General features: G+C 40.5%; 1 protein-coding gene across 1 annotated transcript in view; it reads left to right on the top strand.

Moving 5' to 3' along the window:
* THSD7B (thrombospondin type 1 domain containing 7B) overlaps positions 1-25537 on the top strand; it is a gene marked incomplete at both ends in the record, with an annotated part of 259689 nt that overhangs the window by 225603 nt on the left and 8549 nt on the right. Inside the window, 6 exons of the mRNA XM_084289684.1 lie at positions 1639-1772; positions 2487-2640; positions 13274-13415; positions 14777-14892; positions 15029-15146; positions 21020-21165. Coding sequence (XP_084145810.1) covers positions 1639-1772; positions 2487-2640; positions 13274-13415; positions 14777-14892; positions 15029-15146; positions 21020-21165 — 810 coding nt within the window. The remainder of the gene's footprint in view (positions 1-1638; positions 1773-2486; positions 2641-13273; positions 13416-14776; positions 14893-15028; positions 15147-21019; positions 21166-25537) is intronic.

Here is a 25537-nt window from a genome sequence, read left to right as displayed (position 1 = left end):
GTACCATTGCTTTGGCATTAGGAAATTATCAACCTAGACTGAATGATGTGCACTGTGATCTTTCACAGCCTTTTGTGCAGGCCCAGCAAAAGCTTGACATGTAAAAGCCCCTGTGGCCTGGTAGCCCCTGGTCACGGCTGCCCCGTTGCCCTCTGGGCTGGCTGCACCCTGGCAGCCCATGCCTCTTGCCGAGCAGCGCTGCTGCCCTGACACCCTGCGCTCCACTCCCTCTCCCATCTACAGAGAGCACACGATGCTCTTGCTCACCTCTTCTTGCCTCCCGCCAGCCCTGACTGCTAGGTCCTTCTCTTTTCAGTTTTTCCTCTTTTTTTTTTTTTTTTTTTTTTTTTTTTGTTCATCACTTTTCAGCTTTTCTTACTTTATAGACCTCCAAAGACAGACCCACAGTTCATATTAGTTTCTGATGTTTTCCATTCCCGAGGGGTACTCTTTAGCGAAGTATCTTTTTTTCATTTGATAAGATATTAATGTGCTGATGGGGCACCAGTTGTGCTTTCAAGCTGGTTTCTAAATCTCCTCATCCTTTACCTCTAAAATATTGCAAGTAAGGTTTCTTTATTACTCTGACCACAACATGAATAGTCATAATCTGCTATTTTAAAATGAAGCTATAAGTTTCACCTGCGGCTGAATTTCTTTGTTTGAGGGGTGGGGTGGATTGATCTACAGTTATTTTAACAGTGAGACCTGAACTGCTCACAGCAGCAAGGCCAAGGGAATTTCAGCATGTGGAAGAAGAAATCTTCGGTGTGCTGTATTTTTTCAGGGCAACACACAGTGTGTTCGGACAAAGCAAAAGAGAACATTGTGTCTTCAAATCAGCTTCTGTGGACAAACTGGATTCAAAATAAATAACTTTTATTCGTTGCCATAGCAGAGCTGTTGACATGCTCATTTGTTTAAACCTAAAAATCTGCTAAAGTGCTATTTCTCAGTGTACTGCTTCTAACAGCTTGAATGTCTGACATCTTTTAGAAATGTTTATCAATCTTTTGCCTTTTTTTTTTTTTTTCCTTCTCTGTATTTGGCTGTATTTTTCTTTCTCCATAGATACCATAGTTCAGGTGAATGCACAGTCATGTTTGATTGGGAGATACGTTAGAGATAAGTCACTTGCAGGGAAAAAAAGCATTTATGGTGTTTGTGTATGAAGATGAGATTTGTAGGAGGCATGAAATTTCGTTCTTTTACAGTAAATGACTTCCCAGGATATGCTAGAAGCAGAGGTAAATGAGTGCTGATTTTAAACTTGTACCTTCTGAAACATGAAAAGATGCAGCGCATATGGTCCTGGTGAATGACATGATAGATTATAGCAAGAGCAGTCTGAGCAAATGAAATTGTAATGGAATTCCTGCTCTGGCTTTAGAGAATAACTGTTATTTATCCTGTGTTCTAAGATGCTGCATGCATACTACTGTTTATTATGTACTTAGAAAACCCTTGGCAAGTCAATAATGAATAAACGAACTTAAAGATATGACAACACTTGTGGCATAAGGAGCATAAGCCAGGATGTTTTTCAGCGTACTCTTTTGTGGTTTTGGCTGACGTGTTTCTGCAGAGATGCTAACCCAGATAGTTCAAATGAATAGTTTTGATTCTTTTTCCTGGCAGGTGTACGAGGCAGTCCCATGCTACACTGAGTGCAATCAGTATTCCTGGGTAGTCGAACCGTGGTCTCCGTGCAAAATCAACAGTGAACAAAATTCCCTCCACTGTGGAGAAGGAATACAAACGAGGAAAGTCAGGTGCGTGAAGACAAAAGCACGACTGTAAATTAAACAGCTCCAACGTTCTTGCATAAAGCTGAAATAACTGGCTAAGTGAATACGCTGTGGAGTCCAAAGGATTTCAAATGAAAAGAAACATGCGTTTCTGTGTGATGGTTTACAGGAAGAGCATCTCTGATGTGCAGCCTGGTGTTGTGATTGAGACTTCTTTCAGGAAGAAGGCCTGATGTTTAAATTAGGATTCTTTAACCTAGGTGCCGTAGAGATATAACAGCCTCCTGAGCTGCAAAGCCTCCATATTCTGCTTTGCTAATGTTTTCCCCAAGTAATGGCACTGCATTCGCTGAAGTGGTGTTCATTATCAGGAAGTGTTCATTCCCTAGGCATGGGGGAGTAACGAGGATGTTACTAGTGGGAACACACAGGTTTGTTCTTGCTGATTGTCATTTTCTCTTCATTCGTCTGTCATATAATCAAACTTAAAAGCCCCTGTATGAGGCTGGAAATGTTTACTCAAAGTATTTATTGAAATCTGTGAGTAACAAAAGCCTGTCATATCTGTAGCTGTTTCAGTTGGCATCATTAATGCCATTAACGCCACGTTTTGACCAGCCATATTTCACATAGCTTTGTGTTACATCCAGTGTCCTACTGGAGTCACTCTGACCTGCTGATATCCATCACTGTAATAAGCTGATGATCCTCACATGAAAATTTCTGTTTTCTGTGTAGGTGTGTAAGTGCTGCTGAGGACCACAGAGGGGAGACGGTACCCAACACCCTGTGCAATCAGGCTGAAATCCCGGATGAAGTTCAGAAGTGCAGCTTGTACTGCCCCAGTGAGTGTGCAGTGTCTGACTGGGGACAGTGGAGCACGTGTCCACAGGTAGGCTTACCTGGCTGTGGTTCCATGGGCGATGTTCCTCACTCATCTTTCTCTGTCCTTCAATCACTCTGTGAGAAAATTTTCTAACAACAACGTAAATGATTTTCCAAGGGAAGTCAGGCCTAATGGATCCTACAGCCAATCTGGAGATTTTTGCATTTCTACAGAGATTGGGCGATAGAAAATCAGTTAGTAAAACACACAGAGGTATTACTGTGACGGTTCAACCCATCCTTCAACCTGGTCTGCAGGCAGGGACCCAAACAAGTACAGCAGGTGAGGGGTCCAGCACTGCAGTTGCACTTAAGGGCTGTCTGTGTCAGGAAATAGTCTCAGGGAAGTGCTGTCGGGGTGATGCACTTCTCCTACAGTGGTGGCACTCCTCTGGACAGGTCTTGGGCCAGAGGGAATGACAGCTTTCTCTTCTCAAAAAGACAGCATTTCTCTCCAGCATCTCCTCCTCCTAAAACCCTGAGGGAAAATTTGAGGCAACAGCAACAGAAGGGCATGGCAGCAAGATGCCTGAATAATTTGTCCTGTCACCAAATACTTGAAACTTTGTGAATTATGCAGGGACTCAAGCAACTGCCAAATGTTCTCAGTTTTTCTAAGTGTGCAAGATGGAAAGAACCTGCAAATTCTGTCTTGTGAAAACACTCTGGCCTCAAGGCATGTAGTTGGAAACCTATTGTTTCTCTCTGATCAGTGTTGAGTAGGTGCCAGGTTTAATCTAAGGGCTTTTGTAACAGACTTGGTTGATGTATTTAAGTGACAAACATATATTCATTGCCCCTATGTTAACAGGGCCATTATCAAAAGTCTTAGTGGTTATTGGACAGGGATTTATACTACTGCTGACACAGGTAATTTCCTTCCATAATATTTTGTGTAGCCTATCAATATAGTCAGTAAGAATATGTCAAATAAAATCTTGTGTTTCATTTCCTGTATTTACCTCCTCCTGAGCAGCATAGTTTTGATGAAGTACAATGCTCTTGTAACCAATACGGATGCTTGGATACCTTTCAAAGTCCCACTGCGGTTGGGCTGTTTCCTTGTCATTAACTTGTTTCCAGAAACAGATTTTCTTCATTTCAGTATGCAGTAAACTAATGCAGAGATCCTCAAGGCCAGTGGGTATTTTTCAGATGCCTTATTGGCAGTCAGTTGGTCATGAAGGACTGCTGTAAACATCCTAGTATCCTTAAGACACGGTGCTTTTTTGCCTAAAGACTCCTTTTCAGCAATGGTGAAGTCTCTGCAGCCCACAGAAGCACAAAAGGGATGACCAGAGCTTGTGGGCTGCGCTCCATCAGGCATCACAGCTCTTGGCAGTTGCAGGGACAAGTGCCACAGTCCCTGTGTCTCCTTGTACCTCCTTTTGCCATGGTGGATGTTAATTCATAAATGTGAGGGTGTCTGCATGCCAATGCAATTAACTGAACAATATGCTTTCACAAGCTGTTCTGCAGTGCTTTGTTGTGAAACTGAGACGACTGTGTGTGGATGGAGCATGTGTTTAAATAGTGCTGTCCAGATACAAAACAATAAACAGCTTGAAGTTTTATGGACAAATAAAACCCTCCCTTTGAAGAGTTTACAGCAGTGCTGTCTCACTTTTATAGCTACACAGGCTGTTTGTGTTCCTTTGATTTTAAAAGAGAACCACACAGCACAGTCCCTCCCAGGCTGCAGATGCTTAACAACTCCAAGGCAAGCAAGGGTTTTGCTGTATGCAGAATGACCAAACCATGGCAGTGGTATATGTTCATTCTGTGCATTGGTACCAGTGTGTTGGAGTAGAGACAGAGTATAATGTGTCCAGGAGTGAGGCATTGCCAGCACCAAGATGACTGAAGCATCCTTCAGCCTCCTGAGTAGCCACAGGGAAAGGCAGTTTTGGAGAATGGCCACGAACAGGTGGACACAGTCAATACTAGAGTTACAAAAGCAATGGAGTCTGTCGAGGTTCTAGTTTCATTTTTAAGGAAAAGTTACATGTTCTCAGTTGAATAGCTCCACTGACTTTAACGGAGAGCTTGTATCTGGACCTTGCCTGGAGACCCTACATATTGACACAAAAATATAAGAGTTCTTTGCATCTGGAGCTGAATCTCTTGTTAAGTCTTTTGGTCAGACCTGTTCTGCCTCCAACCTGCATCATCTCTTCCCATGGAGTCCCAAAAAACACATCAGTAAATTGGCATACATAGAACCTTTAGCACATTAGGGCTGCCTGTTTAATTTTTGAGGGAATAATGCTCTGTAGTTGATAAACTCCTGCATGGATTCTGGTTCATCCCAAGCTGGAAGCAAACGCCTGTCTTCAGAGGATGTATAAAGCACTTTTTGTATACTCACTGAAAATACATTTCCTAAGTATGGCTCCTTTTTCTTCCCCAAGTAACCTGAAACTTTTGCAGGATCACATCATATCAAAATGAAAAGGACAAACCATACATCCTTTTTGCTCTTTTTCAAGCACATTTACATTTCATATCAAAATAGTTGGCATTCCTTTAGCCGTAGCACTCTTGTGAGGCAGCTGCCAAAGAGCATCCTGGGAAATCCTCCTGTATCTCTGGCCATGTTTGGCTTACTGGAGATAAAGAGGATTTATGAAACTTGACAAATTCTAGTTTGTAAGAAATGAGCAACTCCAATTTCAGCATCATCTTTGACTGAGTATCTCTTTGATTCAAGATATTTACCTAAGATTTTGGCCATGGGAGAATTCTTTTCCAGTCACTTCGGTGCTTTGCTCCAATTTTATAGTGTTGATAATAAATTCATCCTGATAGCAGAATAACTAAGTCTTATCAGCTGAATATAAAAAGGCCTTTTAGATTAGGCAGTTCACCCTTTTTGTCAATATGTCATTGTACTCTGGATACTTCCTAGGGTATTACTTTATTACTAGTGTTTTATCTTGTAGCAATACTCTTCCCGTGTGGATTTTCCACTTTTAGGATAGTAAATGATCTTGAATCATGTTGAAATCAATGAGTCATAAAGGTGGCGACTGCTTTGTCAATAGGAAGTATTTGCTTCAATACTTCTACAAAAACATGCAACATCTATTGTATTCCTTTTACATTTTTGGCTCCTTTTGCTTTGAATATTGGTGTTAGTGGGGCCTTCTTTTGTACTTTAAGATACTAACAAAATTCTTTTATGTGTATTTTCCAATTGAATTGCAATTTTTGCAACTTGATTATACTGCTGTTTTACACTGCTACACAAAGATAAATTTTAATATCTCCTCCAACAGCACTTTGCTGTGACCCAGAAATGCAGCTGTCTGAAATGTAATACCTTGAGGTTACATTTGAGGTTCTGTCTCTTTACTGGATTCAAGAAACTCATAATTACTGATTTAAAGCTTTCCTATTACTCTCGTATTCTCTATTGTAAGAATTAAATTCAGAATGATTTTCTCTCTGATTGAAGACTATTTTTTGGTTCATAAAGTTTTCTTCTTTGTCGCTAAGTAACATTCATGTAACTTAAATACCAAGCTTTAAAGGCATTTAAAATAGCAGTTTGAAGCTTGCTAGTTAGTTAGGAAAAAAAAAATCATGAGCAAATTGGATTGACTTGCATTTTGCTTCAGAGATTTCGTATTCGTTCCAGCTACAATAGCGTGTTCAGCCAGACATCATCACTTGATTGCTCAAAGACCCAGCTAAACAATCTGGAAACTGAAATCCTATCATCTCTGTTAAATATTCAGCGATCGAATAACATGCACTACCTGCAGTGTCTTGACTTTGTATTCATCTGACTTGGAAATGTAATTAATTGACTTCAATTGAATTCATCAAAGCATTCTTAAAATGAGTTAATATGCGAGTTGTGCTACAAGTCCCTGAAATAATTACCTCCTCTTTTTTTTTTTTTTTTTTTTTTTTTTTTTTTTTTTTTGTTAGCTGTTTGCTACTATGTGGATAGCAGTCACAGCCCCACTATCAGATCAGAGTGGCCTTCTTGTTTGCCTCAGCTGTTGGCATTTCTAGCAGCTAATTCTAAGAGGTCTGAAATTAGTTAATTATAGGAGGTTACATGTCAAGCAAGTGAGAACAGCTGTCTCTATTTCAGTGAGCATTTTCCTCATGGATCAATAGCTATGTACAGTGCTCAGGACTTGTAGCAACTGATTTATTATTCTCTTGAATCTATGGTGTGTGTGTGTAGTATTCAGATAACTGCTCATACTGAAAGTGGTACCAGGCAGTACAGCTGACTCACAGGTGTAGTGACTTTGGTCTTAGGTGTGCATCTGAGTCATCATGCTTTGGAAATGCTTTCCCTCTGAGCCAACTGTAAAATAGATTTACGACTCATTTGTAGACTCTGTGGCTTATTGCAAGCATTACTGATGTCTACAGAATCACTCAGGAGGTATCAGCTGTAAATTTAGCAGAGGACCTGTAGCGTGCAGGTTGGACTGAAGAATGAACCTTGCATAGAGTTGAATTTCTAGACTAAGGAATAATTCATTCAGGTGAAGAATAAGAATTATGCCAGTCCAAGGCTTTCCTGGAAGAACGTATGCTGCTCCTTATGCCTAGTTGTGACTTAATATTTTGGATGACCTTATAAAAAAGTTATCAACTGATGTGTTTTTTTCTTGGTTCACTGCTTTATTTTATTCACCTTTATTCATCTTTAACAATAATTAAAGAAACAATAGTTATATAGGGATTTATAACTTAGATGCATCTCAAAAAAAAAGCTACGCAGATGCATTTTAATTTCAAAAGACTGCTCATGTTATTGTAAATGGCTTGTTAAATTGTTCTGAAATATCCACATCTGCATGAACAATATAATGGTTCACTGCAATGTTAAAAATAGTCAAACCGTGTTGCTGCCAACGCATTTACCTTAGTTTGAGGTTACATGTTTCATTATGAATAGCCTGTTAAATATAATGTGGCCAGCTATTTATAGTGCAGTATGCATTATACAAGCTGTTTGATAAATTAAACAGCTTAAAGGGCTTTCTACTGGGTTACAACCTTTGTGCTGTACAACTATGATGCATGTGAAAGCCTGGATCAATGGACAGCTTTTTAAATCTATCACAAAGAAGGTCTGATAGTATATATCGATATGTAATATGTTAACAACCCTTACTCAGAACTTAACATTCATAACTTTACAGTTTTATTCTTTTTAATGTCCTTCTCTTCTGGAATAAACTTTATGTGCTTTGTCTGTTCTATTATTGCCTGGACCAAAGTCTGGGAATGTTCTTTGTGTGTGTTTATATCCCTCACTTTTAATATTAGCTTAGAATAGTGGCAACTGGTCATGGTAGAAAAATGTGTCTTGCTAAAAGAAATATTAAAAATGCAGTAGTTATAGTGCCAGTTCCTCCACAGAGTGAAGAAGATGGCTTTTATAATTTCTGAAGTGAGTGGTCCTTTAGCAGAGATGCCAATTCATTCCTCCCTTAATGTGGTATGTACCTCCTGTTGCCTCAGAATACTTTGTTTCTGTTGTCATTTATATAATCTGGTCTACAGATCCTTGGCTTTAACTCAACTTTTTCACACTTCATAGAAAAGAACGCCAAAAATGTCTGGGACAGTCTTTTCATACATGTAAAGAAACTTTGTGTATGATGTCCTTATGCTGTAGGATATTAATGAGTGGCCTGAGTTACGTGCCTGTTATTACTTCCATCCAGAAATTAATTTTATTCATACCACTGATATCAAGGGAAGTACTGTCCTGAATCACACACTCCATTGCTTACAGTGAAGGAAGAATCTAGACTAAATCCAACAAACAACATAGTCTGTGAAGTTTAAGTCCCAGATTTGGTTGGTGCCTGACCTTGAAGTTGTCCAGGCCTCTGACCTTCTACTTCCATGAGTCACAGCTATGTCATTTTCTTGTTTTCTCTCATATTTATCGCCAGTTAGCACCCGTATTCATCCTCCTTGTTTGATTCAGAAATCTATAATCTATGTATAGCCTGGGCAGTGTAGGAAGTAGGTTTCAGTTATGCTGATTAGAGGCAGAAATTAGACAAAGGTTTTCCTCTTGCCATGCAGATATCAAACTCTCCTAATCCCCAGGCAGAAGCAAGACTGAGCTGTCTTTCTGGTAGTACCAACCCCTGGCAGAGCAGAGCCTTGGTTTCCTGGGAAGATCAGGCATATGTTTGTTCTGGAGACACCTCCTTGCAATTTGCTGGAGGTGTCTCCAGAGCCAAGACATAGCCTTTTGCACTCAAGCTAGAGGCAGAATCTGAACCCACCTTCTTTTCCTGTTTACTGTACCTGAGCTGTGTGCAAGGGTTGCTCTATCCAGACCCCAGCACAAATCATCAACCTCTGCAAATACGTGATACGGAGAGCTTCAGCAGCTGCCTGGGCTTCTGCACTGAGCTCAGTTCATCTATCTCCTGGCTTGGACACCGTCTAAATCTATCTTAATAAATCATTTCAATCTAAGTCTGTCACCTTGACTTTCAGTGTCTGGGCAAGAAGATTTCCTATGATGCCCAATTTAAGCCCATTGTAACATCCAAATTCTCCAACTGTGGAACCTAGTTACAGGATTTATAACCACAGGCATAAAAATAAATAGCGTGACTGTAAGGAGATGATCTCAGAAATACAAGTCAAAATTAAATTCCCACTATTTTACGCTTCTATTGTATGTACTTGCCTGTCTCTGAACAGTGGTGGTGGCTGCACCTTTTCCTTTTTTCTTGTGTTTCTGCTATAGAGGCAGCATTGTTTGATGCTGAGCACAAACTAGTTGCTTACAAAAAGGAATGGCCGACTTAATGTAAAAATAATGATAAAAAGCTTAATCTATGATCAGTGAAAGTAGTATTTATTAGTGGAACAGCAGGAAGTAAAATAATGTCTGTGAAAGTATAGCATTTACTTAATTGAAAGAGAGGAGTCGGAAATGAAGATACTCAGTAAAGGATTGCTGAATCACAGTGTTTTTTATTTATTAACAAAATATGTAAATTTATATATGCTTGTGATAAGAAGCATTCATTCCTAGTGGGGTAGAGCGGATCCAGTCTTGAAGTATACATCTGAATCACAGAATGGTTTGGGTTGGAGTGGACCTTAAAGACCACCTCGTTCCAACCCCCTGCCATGGGCAGGGACACCTCCCACCAGACCAAGTTGCCCAAAGCCCCATCCAGCCTGGCCTTGAACACTTCATGTTCATGTCAAGCTTCTCATCAACCACCACCCCCAGGCCCTTCTCCTCAGGGCCGCTCTCAGTCCATTCTCTGCCCAGCCTGTATTTGTGCTTAGGAGTGCCCCAGCCCAGATGCAGGACCTCGCACCTGGCCTTGTTGAACCTCATGAGGTTGCATAGGCCCAGCTCTCAGCCTGCCCAGGTCCCTCTGGATGCCATCCCTTCCCTCCAGTGTGTCAACTGCACCACACAGCTCGGTGTCATCAGCAAACCTGCCGAGAGTGCACTCAATTTCACTATCCGTGTCACCAACAAAGATGTAAAACAGTGCCAGTCCCAAAACCAACTCCTGAGGAACACCACTCGTCACTGAAAGGGCACCTTTACTATTTCATATGGAAGAGTATTGTTGAAGAGTCAAGTTGTCTGTCATTTTCTTCATTTGTAAGAATACTCAGAATCAACCCTTTCTGTAGTCTTGCCCAGATCTTAATTAATTCTGTGACAATTGCTTACTTAAATTACTCAAATCACTTTGCTCTGTTTTGCTGCCTTTTCTATAATATTACTGGCAATATTGTTCCTGTCCTACCTCCTAAAAATGTAATGTGCAGTCAGTGGTGATTGTTTTTTCTCTTTTATCTTTTTCTCTTTTATTTTTTAAGATCCAAATTCAGGACTAGATGCATGCTGCTGTTAGTGATGGCAGTGGTGACATATCTTCTTCCTGCTATGCAGCTGACACGCTTCTCTTCTTTATTTCTTGTTAATACCCTCAGTATCTCCCCACTGGAAATAATCCCTCTTCTTTAATTTTCACTGTTCACAACACCTAACTACTTTGCATCTCCTAAGTCATCCCTTATTCTTTGCCATGCAGTAAAAATTTAATTTTTCCAGCCTGGGATTTTTGTGGGGTCCTGCAGGAGTTGTGCACCCAAGCCCATTGGGATTCCATGGTGGCTGGATACTCAGCTCCCTCTTGCTCCTTTGAAAATTCCAGCTTTCATCTTTTCCTTTGCAAGTCCCTCCCTCCTGCTGCTTATTCAGTTCCATAAATATTTGGTTCAATTTTTTACATAGTTAACTTGAAAGAGTAAGGCCAGAAAATCAATTATAAAACTAAATTGACTTCTCAATTGACGTAAAGGCAAATTCAACAAATAATATTACAGGATATTAGTTACAGTTTGCAGACTTTGAGTTTTTGCATGTTTCCCATGTCCTCAGCTTGATTAAATGAACACTTTTCCTACAGAGATTCTTTATTATTCAAAACAGGTAAAAGTGGGTAGCTTATCGTATCAGCCCTGGCTTCTGAACAAGGTGGCTCATCAGCGCGGTGAGAATGCCAGCTTTAGAGCTGCAGTAAATTCCGTGTTTGTTTGGATCCTGGCAAACACAAGATATACTTCGACCTGTTGGAGTCAGGGCTGCTTCACTGTTAAAGGACATCTGAGAGGGAAAATTGTCTGGCTAGCCAGTACATCTCGGTGGCTGTGTGACTGTGTGCACCATGCAGTGCAGTGCTGCATCAGTGCCCTGTAACCACATAGAACAGGATGCAGCCTAGACAGGGGGAAAATACTTTTTTATTAAAGGCAGTTATTTATCTATAAATTATGCATAATTTCTGTCTACAGGTTCTTATTTTGAAAGGGAGCAAAGGCAGGTATTTTGGAACTGGCACAAATTTAACTTCTTTCACAATGTTCATTGATTTTTTTTTCCCTTTGGTAACATACTGCAGAAAAACATTAATTAGGAGTAGCTACTGAGATACCTTCTTTGATTTTTTTTTTTCAATTGGCAAATCATTTAAGTTATTAGTCTTCATTGTGAGAATGAGCAATCCGATTAGTTGTGGAAAAGGCAGTAAACAATTGGTAAACACTTAGCACAGGTTTAATTTTTGGATAATTGAGAACAATTAGTTATTTTAGATGAGCATGGGTATTCAAATAAGATTACCGTTTAAAATGATCTGACAAGGTGTTTGTCAGCAAGGAGGACATAATAAAATTTCCTTCATGTAGTAAACACATAAGGAAAATAGGCCCTGACAATTCAGTTTTCAGACTGGACCACACCTTTTTCCTATTTATCCTGGTATTTATTCTGTTTAGTTATGCTGTCATCTGTGCAACTAATCTGGTTTACAGCAGTATGAGATCTAGATTTATGCTGCAATGCCATGACATTTCTCTTTAATATTCACAATACGAAAATTATCCATACTTTCACCCATGCAGGGTTCTGTGTTTGCCAGCAATTAGTAGCATAATAATAAGCCTGTGGCTTTAAACTGTTAGCTGTTTTTTTGTATTTAAAATACTCTCTAGAAAAATCATGTTTAAAATTCCCAAGCACTTATGAAAACGTATTTCTACATGCATTGTTTTCTTGGTTTACTTTGCTGTTCCTGAGCAATCTTCGGTCCTAATGAGAGACTGTTAGGAATTAAATAGGTCATCTTGTTCAGTAAATGGCTCTGGATAATAGGGAATTATTTAATAGGGATTCATTGCCATTAGGTTCGCTGGGACCACTCTCAGTTGCCCATGACCGCTTTGGGGGACTGTAGGAAAGCTCTGCCAAGTCTCAGTGGGCCAGAGCCCACATCCTTGGGGCTGGTTTTCCCTCTCAGCCTTACAAGCCCAAATGGCTATTATGTTTTCTCATAATCACCCTGGCTTCAGAGCAAGCCTATTTATACTTTTTTATGAGTTCATTTAATGAGACAAAACAGCTGTCTGTAGTGCTCCTCTCCACCAATTAGCCTTGCTCGGTGCCACAGGCATTTAATCTGCAGCGCTGTGACTCCATCCTCCCGAGGCAAGCTGCTCTCCTCAGCATGAGACAGGGACGTGACAGCCAGGCTGGGGACATGGTGCTCCCCGTGTCCCAGCCAATGCTTATGTTACATCTCCAGATTAAGTAAACCAAGGGAAAAACTTTTAAAATGCAAAGGCAGAGCTGGGTGGTGCCTCCATGTGCCTTCAAAGAGGTCTCTCGTAGTGCGGGGGGCAAGCAGGAGCCTGGAGGAGGGGATTTGTGGATGACTGGGTGCTGTCCTCTGTGTGAAGGGGATGTTTCTTGTGAGGCTGGAAGCAATCGGTCGTCATGCTAAGTCTGCAACCAAAATGGAAAGCAAAAATAAGGTTGGAGGGCTGGTAAAAACAAACATTTGCAGGGGTTGTGATGCACTAGGACTGAAAACAGGCCTTCATTGGCTCATTCTCACGTTAAAATGTGAGCACACAAATCCTGGATTATAGGCAGCCTGACATCGGCATATGGTATCGGAGGCTTTGAAAAGTCACCCCATCTTTCTGTCAGCATGGTTATCTTGTACTCAGTGTAGCCATGGGATTGCATGTGGTGGCCCCAGCAGTCAGTGTCTGTGTGATTTACCAGGGTCTCTTGCACTGTCCATCCCTTTTGTCTACAGGTATGTGATCCAAATGTCATGCAAACCCGAACTCGACAAGTGCTGAGGTCTTCTGTCAATACCAAGCCCTGCCCTGAAGATTCACAAGTGAAGCCTTGTATTCTTAACCAAAATTGCTTCCAATATCAATACAATCTAACAGGTAGGTATAATTTTCCAATTTCTTCTCTGCAGGAAGGGACACCAATTACAAGGCACATTAAGCTGATGGTCTGCTTTTCTAAGTGTCTTTGCATAAAAAACCCAGCTCCTTAAAGACTTTCTCCAGTTGTGTTTTTAGTTATGTTTGCTTGTTGTGTTGGTTAAAGCCTTGACATTACAAGAATTACTTGTTAACATCATGAATTTCACTAACGTTAATTACATATGTACATTTTTACAGGTCAATGGGTAAACGCATGATTTTAGTAGTTGAGTTAACACTGCAGGCATGCTGGAAATAAAACTAGTAAATGGGATGTCTTGTTTTTGCTGGGTGAAGGGGATGTAACATCCGTGTAATTCCAGTGAAGGCAATAATACCAAAAACAGTCTGATCTGAAGGCAAAAGAGGTTGTATGGGTGGGCACAGGACACTGAGAGCAAAATACGTTGTTTAGGACCTTAGTTGGAAGTAGTTAAATCTGTCACACATGAACTAACAAAGAGAAAGAAAAAGTTCTTCTGTTTTAACTAGCTCAGATAATTGAGAAAAATCCTAAAAGGAGATCTGAGGTGAATTTTCAGGCTGATGGGAAGGGAGAACAGAGATGGAGAAAATGCAATATCTGAGTATAAACCAAGCCTGTTTGAAAGAAATCCCTAGAAGTACAGACAGCATGATGATGATGATGGTCATATTTTTTACGATCATATTTCAGAAATGAAGATCAGTTGTGTGTTCATATTTATCAAAGGAGGAAGACACGAAGTAATAGGCTTTTCTCTTGTATGTTCCCGATTTGTTATTGGTGTATGGAAATTGTAGTTGCTTGTGTTGGTTTCTGCTTATTTTAAATGGTTCTTTATGGCTTGTTTTAGCTTACTTGTATTCTGGCCAGAATTTTCTTCTACTAGTAATGCTGTTTTTAGTTCATGAGTATTAGAGCTCATTCAAATAATGGAAATATTTTGCTCTGAGACAAGAAATAGGTGAAATTATAGTTGCTTGTCAGAAACTTCCACAGCTATCAAAGTGAAATTTTGCTTCAGACAATACAGCTCTGTAAATGCACCAGCTGGGTTTCATTGACACACTTTATCAGCATTTAACAGTGTTCTGTGCCCTCTGATGTACCAGTTTTGTTGAAGGATATCTAAGCACAAAGCAACAAAGTTCTCATCGGAGACCTGCTCTTATTTAAGAGCAACTTACTTTTGTGGGTTTTCTTCTTGGATTTGATACGAGCTAACGCAGTGAAGCCAAGGACTGGGAAAAGACGACTCACATGCTGAGTTCAGAGAGGTAAAAAGTGAGTTGTAGCAGTGCCCTGTCATGCTGAGTCCTTTGTCTTGTGCCCACAGACTGGAGCACGTGCCAGCTCAGCGAGAACGCAACGTGCGGGCGAGGAGTAAGGAAGCGGCTCCTGAGCTGCGTGCGCAGCGATGGGCGGATGGTCAGTGCGCGGCACTGCCAGCAGGTGAAGAGCAAGGCCACATGCCACAGGGAAATGGGCAAAGATTAATTTAATTTTTTTAATTTTATGCCCAACGTGGCACAATGTCACCCTGTGGCTCCTTAAGGCTTAACGTGTGCGTTTTGTTGCTCGCCAACAGCGTCACCTGGAGAAGCCCGCGGAGATGAGCAGCGAGTGCCTGGTGGGATGCGTGGTGGACTGCCGGCTCTCAGCGTGGTCAGCCTGGTCGCAGTGCTCCCAGACGTGTGGTGCTGGCGGTGAGTCCACACCTACCCTCCTGCCCTATTCACCCCACACCACAAAATTCAACTTGGATGGCACCCCCAGCCCTGCTTACACCAGCCCTGTAGAGAGACCGGGCACTCCGGTTTACACCGAGCCCTTCAGACTTGGATGTGCTAAAGTTCCTGAGGTGCTGGGTTTTGGAGACAAAGCAGGCTCTTTTCACAGTACTCCAAAGTGAATAATGCAATTTAGGGAACGAATAGATAGATACCCGAAGGATTATTTTAGTAATTAATTTAAACTTTCAGAATTCAGTCATAGGAAACGTTTTTCAGTCATAGGAAACGTTAACCCCTGTTAACACAGGGAGTGCTCAGAGAATCAGAAATACAAGGGAATTACAGGTTTCTTGATAAATAGATAAGTAAGTAAATAAAAATCCTTTGATAAAGTTAGTTTTAGGAACATAACTATATTAGATTGAAGAAAAAAAACGGAAGAATATGGTTCATGATTTAGTGTTTGCCTCTGCTTCCATCCTGTAACCACAGCTTCCTCGGTATTTTTATTACTCCGGTAACTTTAGCATGATTTTCTGTAGCTCATAATGCTTACCTACATATAAAAAGTAAAAGAATTAAGGCCTTTCTTACTGCTATATGATTAAAAGAAAATTGTCAGTGTTATCATGAGGAAATGCAGTAAAGATTATATTCAAAATAGGTTCATTACATTATTTCCCAAGCTTGTAATGTGCATCACATCACACATACAGGTAATGGCTTCAAGACTAAGGAGCCATAATGTGTATTTGAATCGAGTTCATTTAAGGTCAAAAAAAAAAAAAAAAAAAGTTCTTAACTTCCATAAAGTGATTCCTTCAGATGGATTTCAGAGATCAAAGCATGTTACAGGGGAAGATTAATATTTGGATTAGTGGTGTTCTTTCTTCACTGAATTTTTAACCCTTTCATGAAGTAGTACTCTCTCAACATAAATGAAAAATTCATAGATAGTGTTTTAATAACAACACACTAGGAATACTATTAATTCCTTTTTTTTTTTGCAAAATCAATTCTAGAGTGTTAATTGTCACGTTGCTGAATGAACTTAAATTTTTTTTGAGTGTTCAATCACTTAGTAAAATAAACAGGGCTACATGTACAAAAACTTATTTGTGGTTTTTAGCATGATTAACGGAGCAGCTCATCCTATGATGAAAAAGACCTGAAGGTCTTTTTATCCTGAGTACTCGCATTACATAGTCTGCAAGGGATGTGCTACTACTCAAGTAGAGGTATGCCTCATATTCCTGATCCTGAAATACTTATCCAGATCCTGAAGAGTGTTTAAAACCTGATGATTTCTAGTGCATTTAAGGAGCAAATACTTTGTTCATGCCGTAAGTTAGAGCTGAGCTTCTGCAGAGACCTGATCCAACTGAAAATACCAGTGCCCTGCAGAAGTGGACCTCTGCTCTTCCTGTGAGTGCCCTTACTGTAGGTGTCAAACCACATTAAAGATAATTAAACCACAGGGTCAAGTGCAAACACTTCTGGTCCACAAAGAACAAAAGTCTGTTATATAGCTAGCTAGAGAACTGGCTAGTACAGATTGGGCTGTAGATAACAACTCAAAAGCTGGAGATAATTCTGTGAACCTACAGAAGATAAGCATCTGTGAAATCAGCTTTAAACATTGATATCAATCACACGTGATGGAGACACCTGAGCACCAATCCTGCATCTGTGGCCTTTGTGTGGTTCCAACAGTAAAAACTGAGACACTTTCCTGTTAGCTTCTTCATTATGTTCCAATTGGATACTAGTTAATGATAGTAATAATAGAGAAGACATTAATTGCATACTCACCTACAGGCAGTACTTCACAGATGAATATTGTGTGAGTTTCCTACCTGAATGTTCCCACACATCAAAACCTTCAAAATCACCATGAGTTTCTCATTGGCATTTGTGAGAATAGGATTAAACCTCAAATTAGACACAGAAAACCAAAGGACAACAATAAACGAGCCGTGGGAATAGGCTGTAATAAACACTGATTCTGCTTCTCTTTGCCAAATAAATAATTGCCTGCTTTTTGATAAAGCTAAAATGTAGGACTTAAATGCACACTTCTTAGAAATAATTCACAGCAAATCAGCTGCATGTGCTGTTACTACCTCCACTCTTTTCCTCATACGCTACAAATAATATTCTGTTTTTCTGGCTTTTCTTGGAGAGCATGTGAAGGGCCTGTTGAAGTACCATAAATGACTTCAAAGGGAAACATAATTTAAATATCATTCAGATCAAAATTTAGTGTCACTGGATGTATTTCATGTGTTTCTTAAGCAACATCGCTAACATTTTTATTTTGTCCGTCTCTTCCAGTAACTTAATTTGCTGTGATGTATTTTAATGGATAGTACCTTTTTCTTGCTCAGGTTTTGTTTTACGGAACAATGCATTTAAACATGATCCTGCACTGCTGTGTACGTGGCACTGACATCTCGTATGGTTCTGGTACACAGCAGCCAAAGGCGAATATATTGATTTTTATAAATGATGATGAGTAAAGTAGATCTCGCCTGCCTGCCTGTGATGAGCCTGCGGAGATGTGTAACAGATATTTGCCTCTTGCAGCTGTGGTTCTGGGCAGCATCTGCTCTGGGTGCTGGCTTGGGCTTTATGCTGGTGTTGTGTTATATATCAGGGGTCCTCATAGCAGTTGCTGTGCAGTTAGGGAAAGATGTATGGTACTGTGTTAATGCATGATGTTCCCAAGGTGTGAAGCAAAGTTATTGGAAAAGATCATGGATAAAGATTGGAGAAAGGTAATTCCCAGCACGCTGTTTTTCCTTTGTTGAGGCAAATGAATGTACAAGGCTGTTTTATTTTTCTAAGTAAATGTTTTCTTGTCCTGGATGATTTCTCTCAAGTTGTCCAACAGATATGCTAAATAGTATACAAACAGCTAAACCTGTACCTCATCACTTATAAAAAATGACCTCATACGAAAAATTTTGGAGTTTACATGAGTTACCCAGTGTTAAACACACTGCCGTGTAAATATCCCCAAGTTAATACCAATTATTTCCAATTTTCAGCACACATTTTGTCTTAATTTTCATATAATTTAATGCTGCAGAGCAGAGGAAACAAACGTGTGGCTAATTCATTGGAAAAGTAAGGTACAATTAACTGGAAGATTTAAGAAATAACTAGGATTGCTTTGTCTATACCAGAGTTTGCGTTAAAAGCAAATGAATTTCAGATGCAGTGAGATTCCTTTCTCCATAGGCAGTAAAAAATAAGGTATTTAGAAAGTAAAGACAGGTGGAGTTTTTCTGCTACTTGAGCGGCAATGGAGCACCTAGATAATGTTTATGGAGTGAGGAAAAAAAAGCAATAGAGCCTTAAGAAATTCACTGCAGTGATTGTGCCCAAGGGAGATTTCAACAAAATTTCTTAGACAAAATTTATTTCTTTAATGATTTATTCACAGTAGAGAAAGAAAGTGGTGGAGAGAGAAACAAGTCAGACAGCAGCTGACCACTGTGAATGGAGTAAATTTAAAAGGTTTGGATAACCGACTGTAGGAAAATAAAATGTAAATAAAAACAGAATAGTTGTTAGTTCCTCTTAAAAGGAAAATCATGGGTTTTCTTCATTGATCTTCCCATTTATGTTTTGTTAGAAAGTTGTTAAGCAGAGAGTGTAAAAGGAAATTATGTGTTGAATTAAAGTGGCTTGATGAATACTTCAGGGTTTCCAGCCCCTCCTAAGGAGATCAGATCTTTTAAACCTCAGAGCGCTCCATTTCTGCCGCTGCCATTTCAGAGCTGGTGCCTGCAGGGGCTCAGCACTGAGCTGCTGTCCCAGGGCACCCCCTGCCCTGTTTCCCCAGACCCCTGCATCCACAGGCTTCCCATGCTTTCCCAAAGAGCCCTTTCCATCGCTAACCAGTCCCCAGAATTCACAAAGCTATATCCTAACAACTGGCCTAATTTTTACAAACTGCAAATTGCTGCAGGCTGCAGCAACCTTTTACATGCCAGGGGCTGGTTCCCATTCTGGGGTAAGCGAAATCACTTCCCTTAGTCTTCTCTGATTCTTCTGTTTTCCAAATACCTTGGTACATGTGTTGCCTTTCTCTGGACTGTCTCCAATTTGCCTCCTTTAGCCTTTTGGAACACATTGCCCAAACGTCAGTGCAAGCAGAGGGAGTGTTGCAGTTCTGCCCCACCTCTCGGGGGTCACTTCAAGAAACGAGACAAATCGGACAAATTCAGTCCAGCGCATATTTATCAAAGGCCAGTTATAAGCCACCTGCTCTCCCTCAGGGTGCCGTGACATGATGCATTTTGGCACTGTGTGGCCCGGAGGCAGCTGCAGCCCCCCTCCACATTAATACACCCCAAGCACCAGCAGAGGACCGGGAGCTTTCCTCCCGGCTCTGGCGCCTGGTGCACCACAGGAGTTTTTACCTTCCCTTTCCTCTCAGTTGGTAGGATTTTTCCACCTCCTAATGTATCTGATTCTGTGACGGCTGAATGCACAGCCATGTGGATAAGAGCTTTTATCATCACTTCTGTTACAAACTCCCCTGGTCCAGAGGATTAGACCTGGAAAAGGAAAAGGTTTTAAAATTGGTTTAAATGGGTTTAAAAATGGAATTCAATGGGTCAGAACAGGGGAAGAGCACTGTAAAGGTAAGAGAGCTCGCTAAGAAATGTCACTACATTTTTCAGGAGATTTAGCTTTTAATTTTTAGGTCCTAAAATTTTGTGGGAAGCCCTGCTCTGTAGACATTCACGATGGCTGCTATTAGAAGCGTATCCTAAGCACAGCTGCAGCACAGTTAATTAAAGAGTGCGTCCATAAATCGCTGCGAGCAGGCTCTGGCTGACTATCACGGCATCCCCATGTTGCAGGGGTGTTTGCTTCCAGCACGGACTCACCTGTACTCCAGATTGCAGCTAAATGACTGCCATACAAGCGGAGCGCTTCCCCACCAAACCTCCTCCCTTTCCTTCTCAGGGAGTTAGCAATTACGGCCTGCATCTGTCTCGTTGCATGTGTGTGCTCTTATTGCCGAGTCCTTTCTCCTTTTTTTAACTGCCTCTCAAATCCCCGTCTACTGAAAGGTGAGGCAGAAATTTTATCCGTAGCACAATCTCATGCATTGCATTGCATAAGGGCTCTTTTCACTTTTCGTTTTAATTGGAGCCCGGATTCTAATTGAATCATTTTGAGTGAAAACATTCCTGGACGTAAATGGACAGCAAAGGAGAAGGAAATGGAATTGCTGTAACTTTAATGAATGTATTCAGTTTTATTATTTCAAAAGTAGTAACATAATTGCTTTTTCTATTCAGTAGCTGAAGAAGTTTTCACCAATAATAAATAGGATTTTAATGGAAATGGCAGAAGTGGTTATGGATGGTAATAGCCATTAGAGTGTTTGCAGTTTTCAAATTAGAGGCACATAATTGGTCATAAAAAGGAAATTTCATTTGTTAAAAATCTCTGGAAACATATTGAATGGATGATGTTAGAAATGATGATTCCATAGGAATTATTTTCTAGCCATATTTAATAATCAGGATTTAGTCAAATATTTAAATGCGTTGTGTAAACAAATAACGTCTTTGGAAAATGTACAAAATAGAAATATCAGAAATATCAGTGGTTGCATCATGGAGCAGATGACTTGGCAATTGCAGCCATATCATCTAAATAGGCTTCCTGAATAATCGCTTTGTGTGGGTTTTAAAAAAGAGCTTTGTGTTTATGGATGGACAATGAGTCTGTAATAACGAGAACCCCCTTCTCGCCCCCAAATCTGCCTTTGCTCCTTCCCGTGGGTGTCTCTCACCGCGCCGTGTCTCTCTCCCCGCCAGGCCAGATGGTGCGCGGGCGTGTGGTGCTCCTGCAGGCTGAAGGTGAGGGCAGGCCCTGCCCGGCACAGCTCGCCCAGCACAGAAGCTGCCCGGTGAAGCCCTGCTACAGCTGGCACCTCGGCCCCTGGTCGCCCTGCAGACTCCAGGTAGGGCTCGCGTTCCTGCTGCTGCCAAAATGGGGATGGGGTGGCGGGGTTGATTTAGGTTTAAGAGGCGTGTGAAGGCTGGGAAGTTCGGGAACGTAAACCTGCACACGCGATCTCCCGGCCGTCAGCAGCGATTTATGGCGGGACAGGTTCAAGCGCTGTGAGCTTATAGAGGTACTAAAGGAGATTTGTGTGGTGAATATGCTTGAGCAAGCATAGTCATGGTGACCTATAATTTAATTATATAAAGTAACTCTAACAAGAAAATAGATATGCCTGGTTTCCAGAGCTTCATCTATTTTATCTTTTTTTTTAAGTACCATATAGCAGGTCTTTCTCTGCAAGGTCTTCAGTGCACTAGTGCTGCTGTATGAAATGCTGGCTTTTACTTTCCCCGCAGTGTGACTTTCTTTGTAGCAACCTGGGAATGGCAGGATTCAGCTCCCCGCACACTCCGCACCACGGTTTTCATTCTCTCCCAGCCATTGACTCGCATCCGGCTTGAATTGATTTTTTTCCCCCTATACTTTTTCTTTTCTCCTTAGCTATTAGATCACATTACCCATATTAAACCAGCTAAATTGGTAACCCAGATTAAGCAGAGATGAATCTTCCATGTTGCAGGTTCCCAGACATAACGGAGCCCGCTTGGGCTGCTCAGAGCCATCTTAGCTGAGGTGCAGGTAGGAGAAGAATCGCCCTGCCTCATCCTGGGGCACAGGACCTCTGCACAGGTCTGTGGCTGCTTCTCCAGACTGTCAAACAGAGGAAATTGAAGGCAGTAATGGAAGTGAAGACACATCCCTTGTGTTTTCTGATCTGCCCTCTATGTCTGCTCAATGTCTGGGTGCAGTCGATGGACCTGTAGCAAATGCTGCAGGCAGCAGAATAGATACCTGGAATTTCCCCAGCATTTTGTAAATGAAATGTGGAGTGTTTACAGCCTTTGGACAGCCCAAGATCACAGAACAGGAAATATATAGTAGGGTCACCTTTCTTCTTGGTTCCTGTGCTAAACAACAACTCATTTCAGCTAAGTAAGGATGTGAATATGTTTTTTGTGTATGCTGCATGCAGTATTTATTTATGTATAACATCCTCAGCTGATATTTTGCCCAGCAAAGGTAAGCAAATTCTGCTAAACATTAGGGACAAGACTTTCAAGGATAGGAGCTAACATAGCTGATAAAAGAATTAGTAGGGAAGCTGAATTAATGCCCTAGCATATTCCAGAAAAATAACACATCATGGAAATTAAAAATGTGCACATTCAGAACCCAGCTAAATTTCAGCTCAAAGCAAGTAATCATGGCCTTCGCTAAGCGAGATATCATCCTGTGCTTGCAGTGAGATAGAGTCCGCTTCTCTTCTTAAATTACTGTGTTGTAGTTTCTCACCCCTTTGCTTTGTTTTGGAGAGGAGACCTTTTTTTCCACGTTCAGCTCTCTTTAATGAGGTTCTTTGGAATTAAATGTAGTTCATAAATACAAGGTGATTTATTCCTGTACTTTTCTGGAAAAGAAGCTTAAGTGTACTTTCTAGAGAAAGCTTTTAGAAGTCACATTTTCAAGAATGCTTTGTTGAAGACGGTAAATACATCATATGGTAAGACCAAAATGCATATTGTGAAAAAGTCTTCCTGGGGTAATATAAACAGGACAATTAATTATAAAGCTAAAACATTTCTTCCTTGTATTATGAGATAACTGAGACTGCATTTCTTAATTGTAGAAGGACTGTTAAATTGACTTCATGTGAATAATTAAAGGTGTGTGAATGTTTAGGAGCAGAGCCTGCTAAGTACTGCTGGTTTTCACAGTATGTAAATCAGCACACTGCTCTCCAGGCACATGTCACAGGCACATGTCACAGGCACCCCTCCAGCAGACCTGGGCATTTCTGCTGCATTCAAAGGGGTGCAAAACCTGGAAAATGGTCAAAACACCTAATCTTAAAGGGTTGGTTTACATTAATCATTTTTTCATTGGAGTTGAAGTGTTTTACACTGATTAGTGAAAAAAATAAAATAAAAAATAAGAAAGTAAAAATTAGCAGTGAATGACAGAGTTCACAATTTTTCCATTAACAGGATATAAGCCAAGCAGCTAGACATTATCAAGGACTATCTGCCTAACATTCATAAGAAGACTAAGAACCCTTCCTGGGGTGAAGGACTGAGACGTAGAGGCTCTGTGCAGCTGCTTCTGGAGGGACCCTACCTCCAGACTGTATTTAGGGAACCCAGGGGCTTTTCTGAATCATCCAAAGGGTCAAAATAGAAATTTGTGCAGCTAAACAGACCATGAAACCATGAAAGTCAAATCCCTGGACCTCTGGAATTCAAATGGACCTGGACCCTCTGGAAGTCAAGTCCCTGCATATTTCCTGCAAGGAGCTTGTGACTCGAAAAGCAGAGGCTAAATCTGTGCAAACCTCAGATCATCACACCTCCCAAGGAAGAGCACTTACAATACAGATTTGATCCCCAGTGTTTTGAATATTTGATCATCTCCTTGGCAATGCTCCTCTGATTAGCAGCTACTCACCGAATCCTCATTGTGCCATTTCTGCAGCAAATTTCCACTGATTCCACACCTATTAATTAGGTCTTCAAATGTATAATTTTGGGGACATGAATAATTTTTAGGATGATAAGAAAGTTAATGCATTGCTCCTGCATTGCTTATGACCTTGCCAAATATATCAAGAAAGCCCTGTGTCATTTTCCTCTGTAAATGACAGGATGACATAGTATCTTTTAAATGCATTCAATTCATTGTAAAAATGCATTTCAGGTCTTTCTTGAATGAAAGCAAGAAAGTGGAAAACACTGTTAAAAAGCTAATGTTTATTTTTTGATTTGTTTGAGAGTCTATTATTTATATTTATTTATTTATTCTAAATATTGGAAATATGAATATATTGCCAATATTTCGTGATAGAAGGATGAAGAATGTTGCTTTGAGGCATGCTAACTTTTATAATGGAGATTACCAAAAATGTATTCTTTTAATCTATTTTTTATATTTGTGTCTGTATTTACATAACTATTCATGCATTTATATCTATCTAAATACTTATATATTTATGTACTGTTTGTAAAAGAACAAGTATCTTCATATTTTTTTTGTCCTTTTCAATAATCCTCAGCCATTCCTTAAGCCACTTCGTTGAGCTGCGAATGGACTGCAGTTTGATTAGTGCCCATTTCCCCAGGGAATTTTCTCCACATTGTATTCTGTTTCCACCAGCAATTTCTGAGAACTCTAACCCAATTGACAGCCGCATGAGTTATTCACACACCATTAATCTCAGGCCGCTATAGAGGTTTCAGGGGTGAAACAGTAATTTAGAACAGTAAGTTGCATACTGACTAAAATGAAACATGGTGTTAAAAACTTGAATTCTGGCTGCATATGGTAAATCTACACTAATATTTCTCTAAGATGCTTTTGATTAGCAACTGCTCTAAACCCAACTAGTTACGCTTCTATTTCTGTATCAGCATGCGCCAGCAACAGAAAAGGTATGGAGAAAATGAAAATGGTGCCAGGTGTTTACAGGAGAGCCATTCTTGAGATTCTTGCTATCAAACATACTGCCGAATAAATGGACTTGGTAGGAGCCATTCTGTTCTGCAGATGAAGTCCATTACTTTAAAAGAATCTACTGCCAAGTGATTCAAAGTAGTGTTTCCCTTGGTTGTATAAAAGCAATGTTTCATCCTTTTTCCTGAGCTTTATTTACTGAATTTTGTAAAGTGCTATTTCCATAAGGCTTAAGATGCATGTTCATAAAGTATCGCACAGGTTTAATGTATGTGCTTCAAACATCAACACAGCTCTGTTTTTCAGAAGAAAATGAAACAATTCCACCCTCTAGAAATAGCCTCGGGGCATCATTTCTCACAGCATCTTCATCACTGGGTTAACCAAACAACATTGATTTTCTGGTAGAGGAACCACTTCAGCAGGTGGTTTGGTGTTTTACTGAGTGTTTCAGAACCGGACCGAAGAGTGTGGAGTGGCTTGGATGGAGCCACCTAACGCTTGTTCAAACCAGATTCAGTGCTAACAAGCTGGGGCTGGCTTCAGATGACATTTCAGTAAGGCTGGTGATGTCTCCACCTCAGAACTGGAAACTCCCTGTACAATTAAGAAGTTACACAAACATCCTAGTGCACATTAATCCTCGAAGCCTAATTGAAGACATTGAAGGATTTGTGCTGTTGCAGAGTTTAAAGCATTTAATTGCTCATACTGGGCTCTGTCGTCAAAGGAGGTGAAGGGAAATGTCCATTGCTTATGGGCAGGCTCTGCCCTTGGCTGCTTTAGAGAAGCCAAAACACTCCTTTTGAATCTTTTATGGTACC

The sequence above is a fragment of the Netta rufina genome (genome assembly GCF_964035555.1).
Source record: "Netta rufina genome assembly, chromosome: 6".
Taxonomy (NCBI): domain Eukaryota; kingdom Metazoa; phylum Chordata; class Aves; order Anseriformes; family Anatidae; genus Netta; species Netta rufina.
The sequence above is the reverse complement of the archived record's forward strand: the minus strand, read 5'-3'. Positions and strand labels throughout refer to the sequence as shown.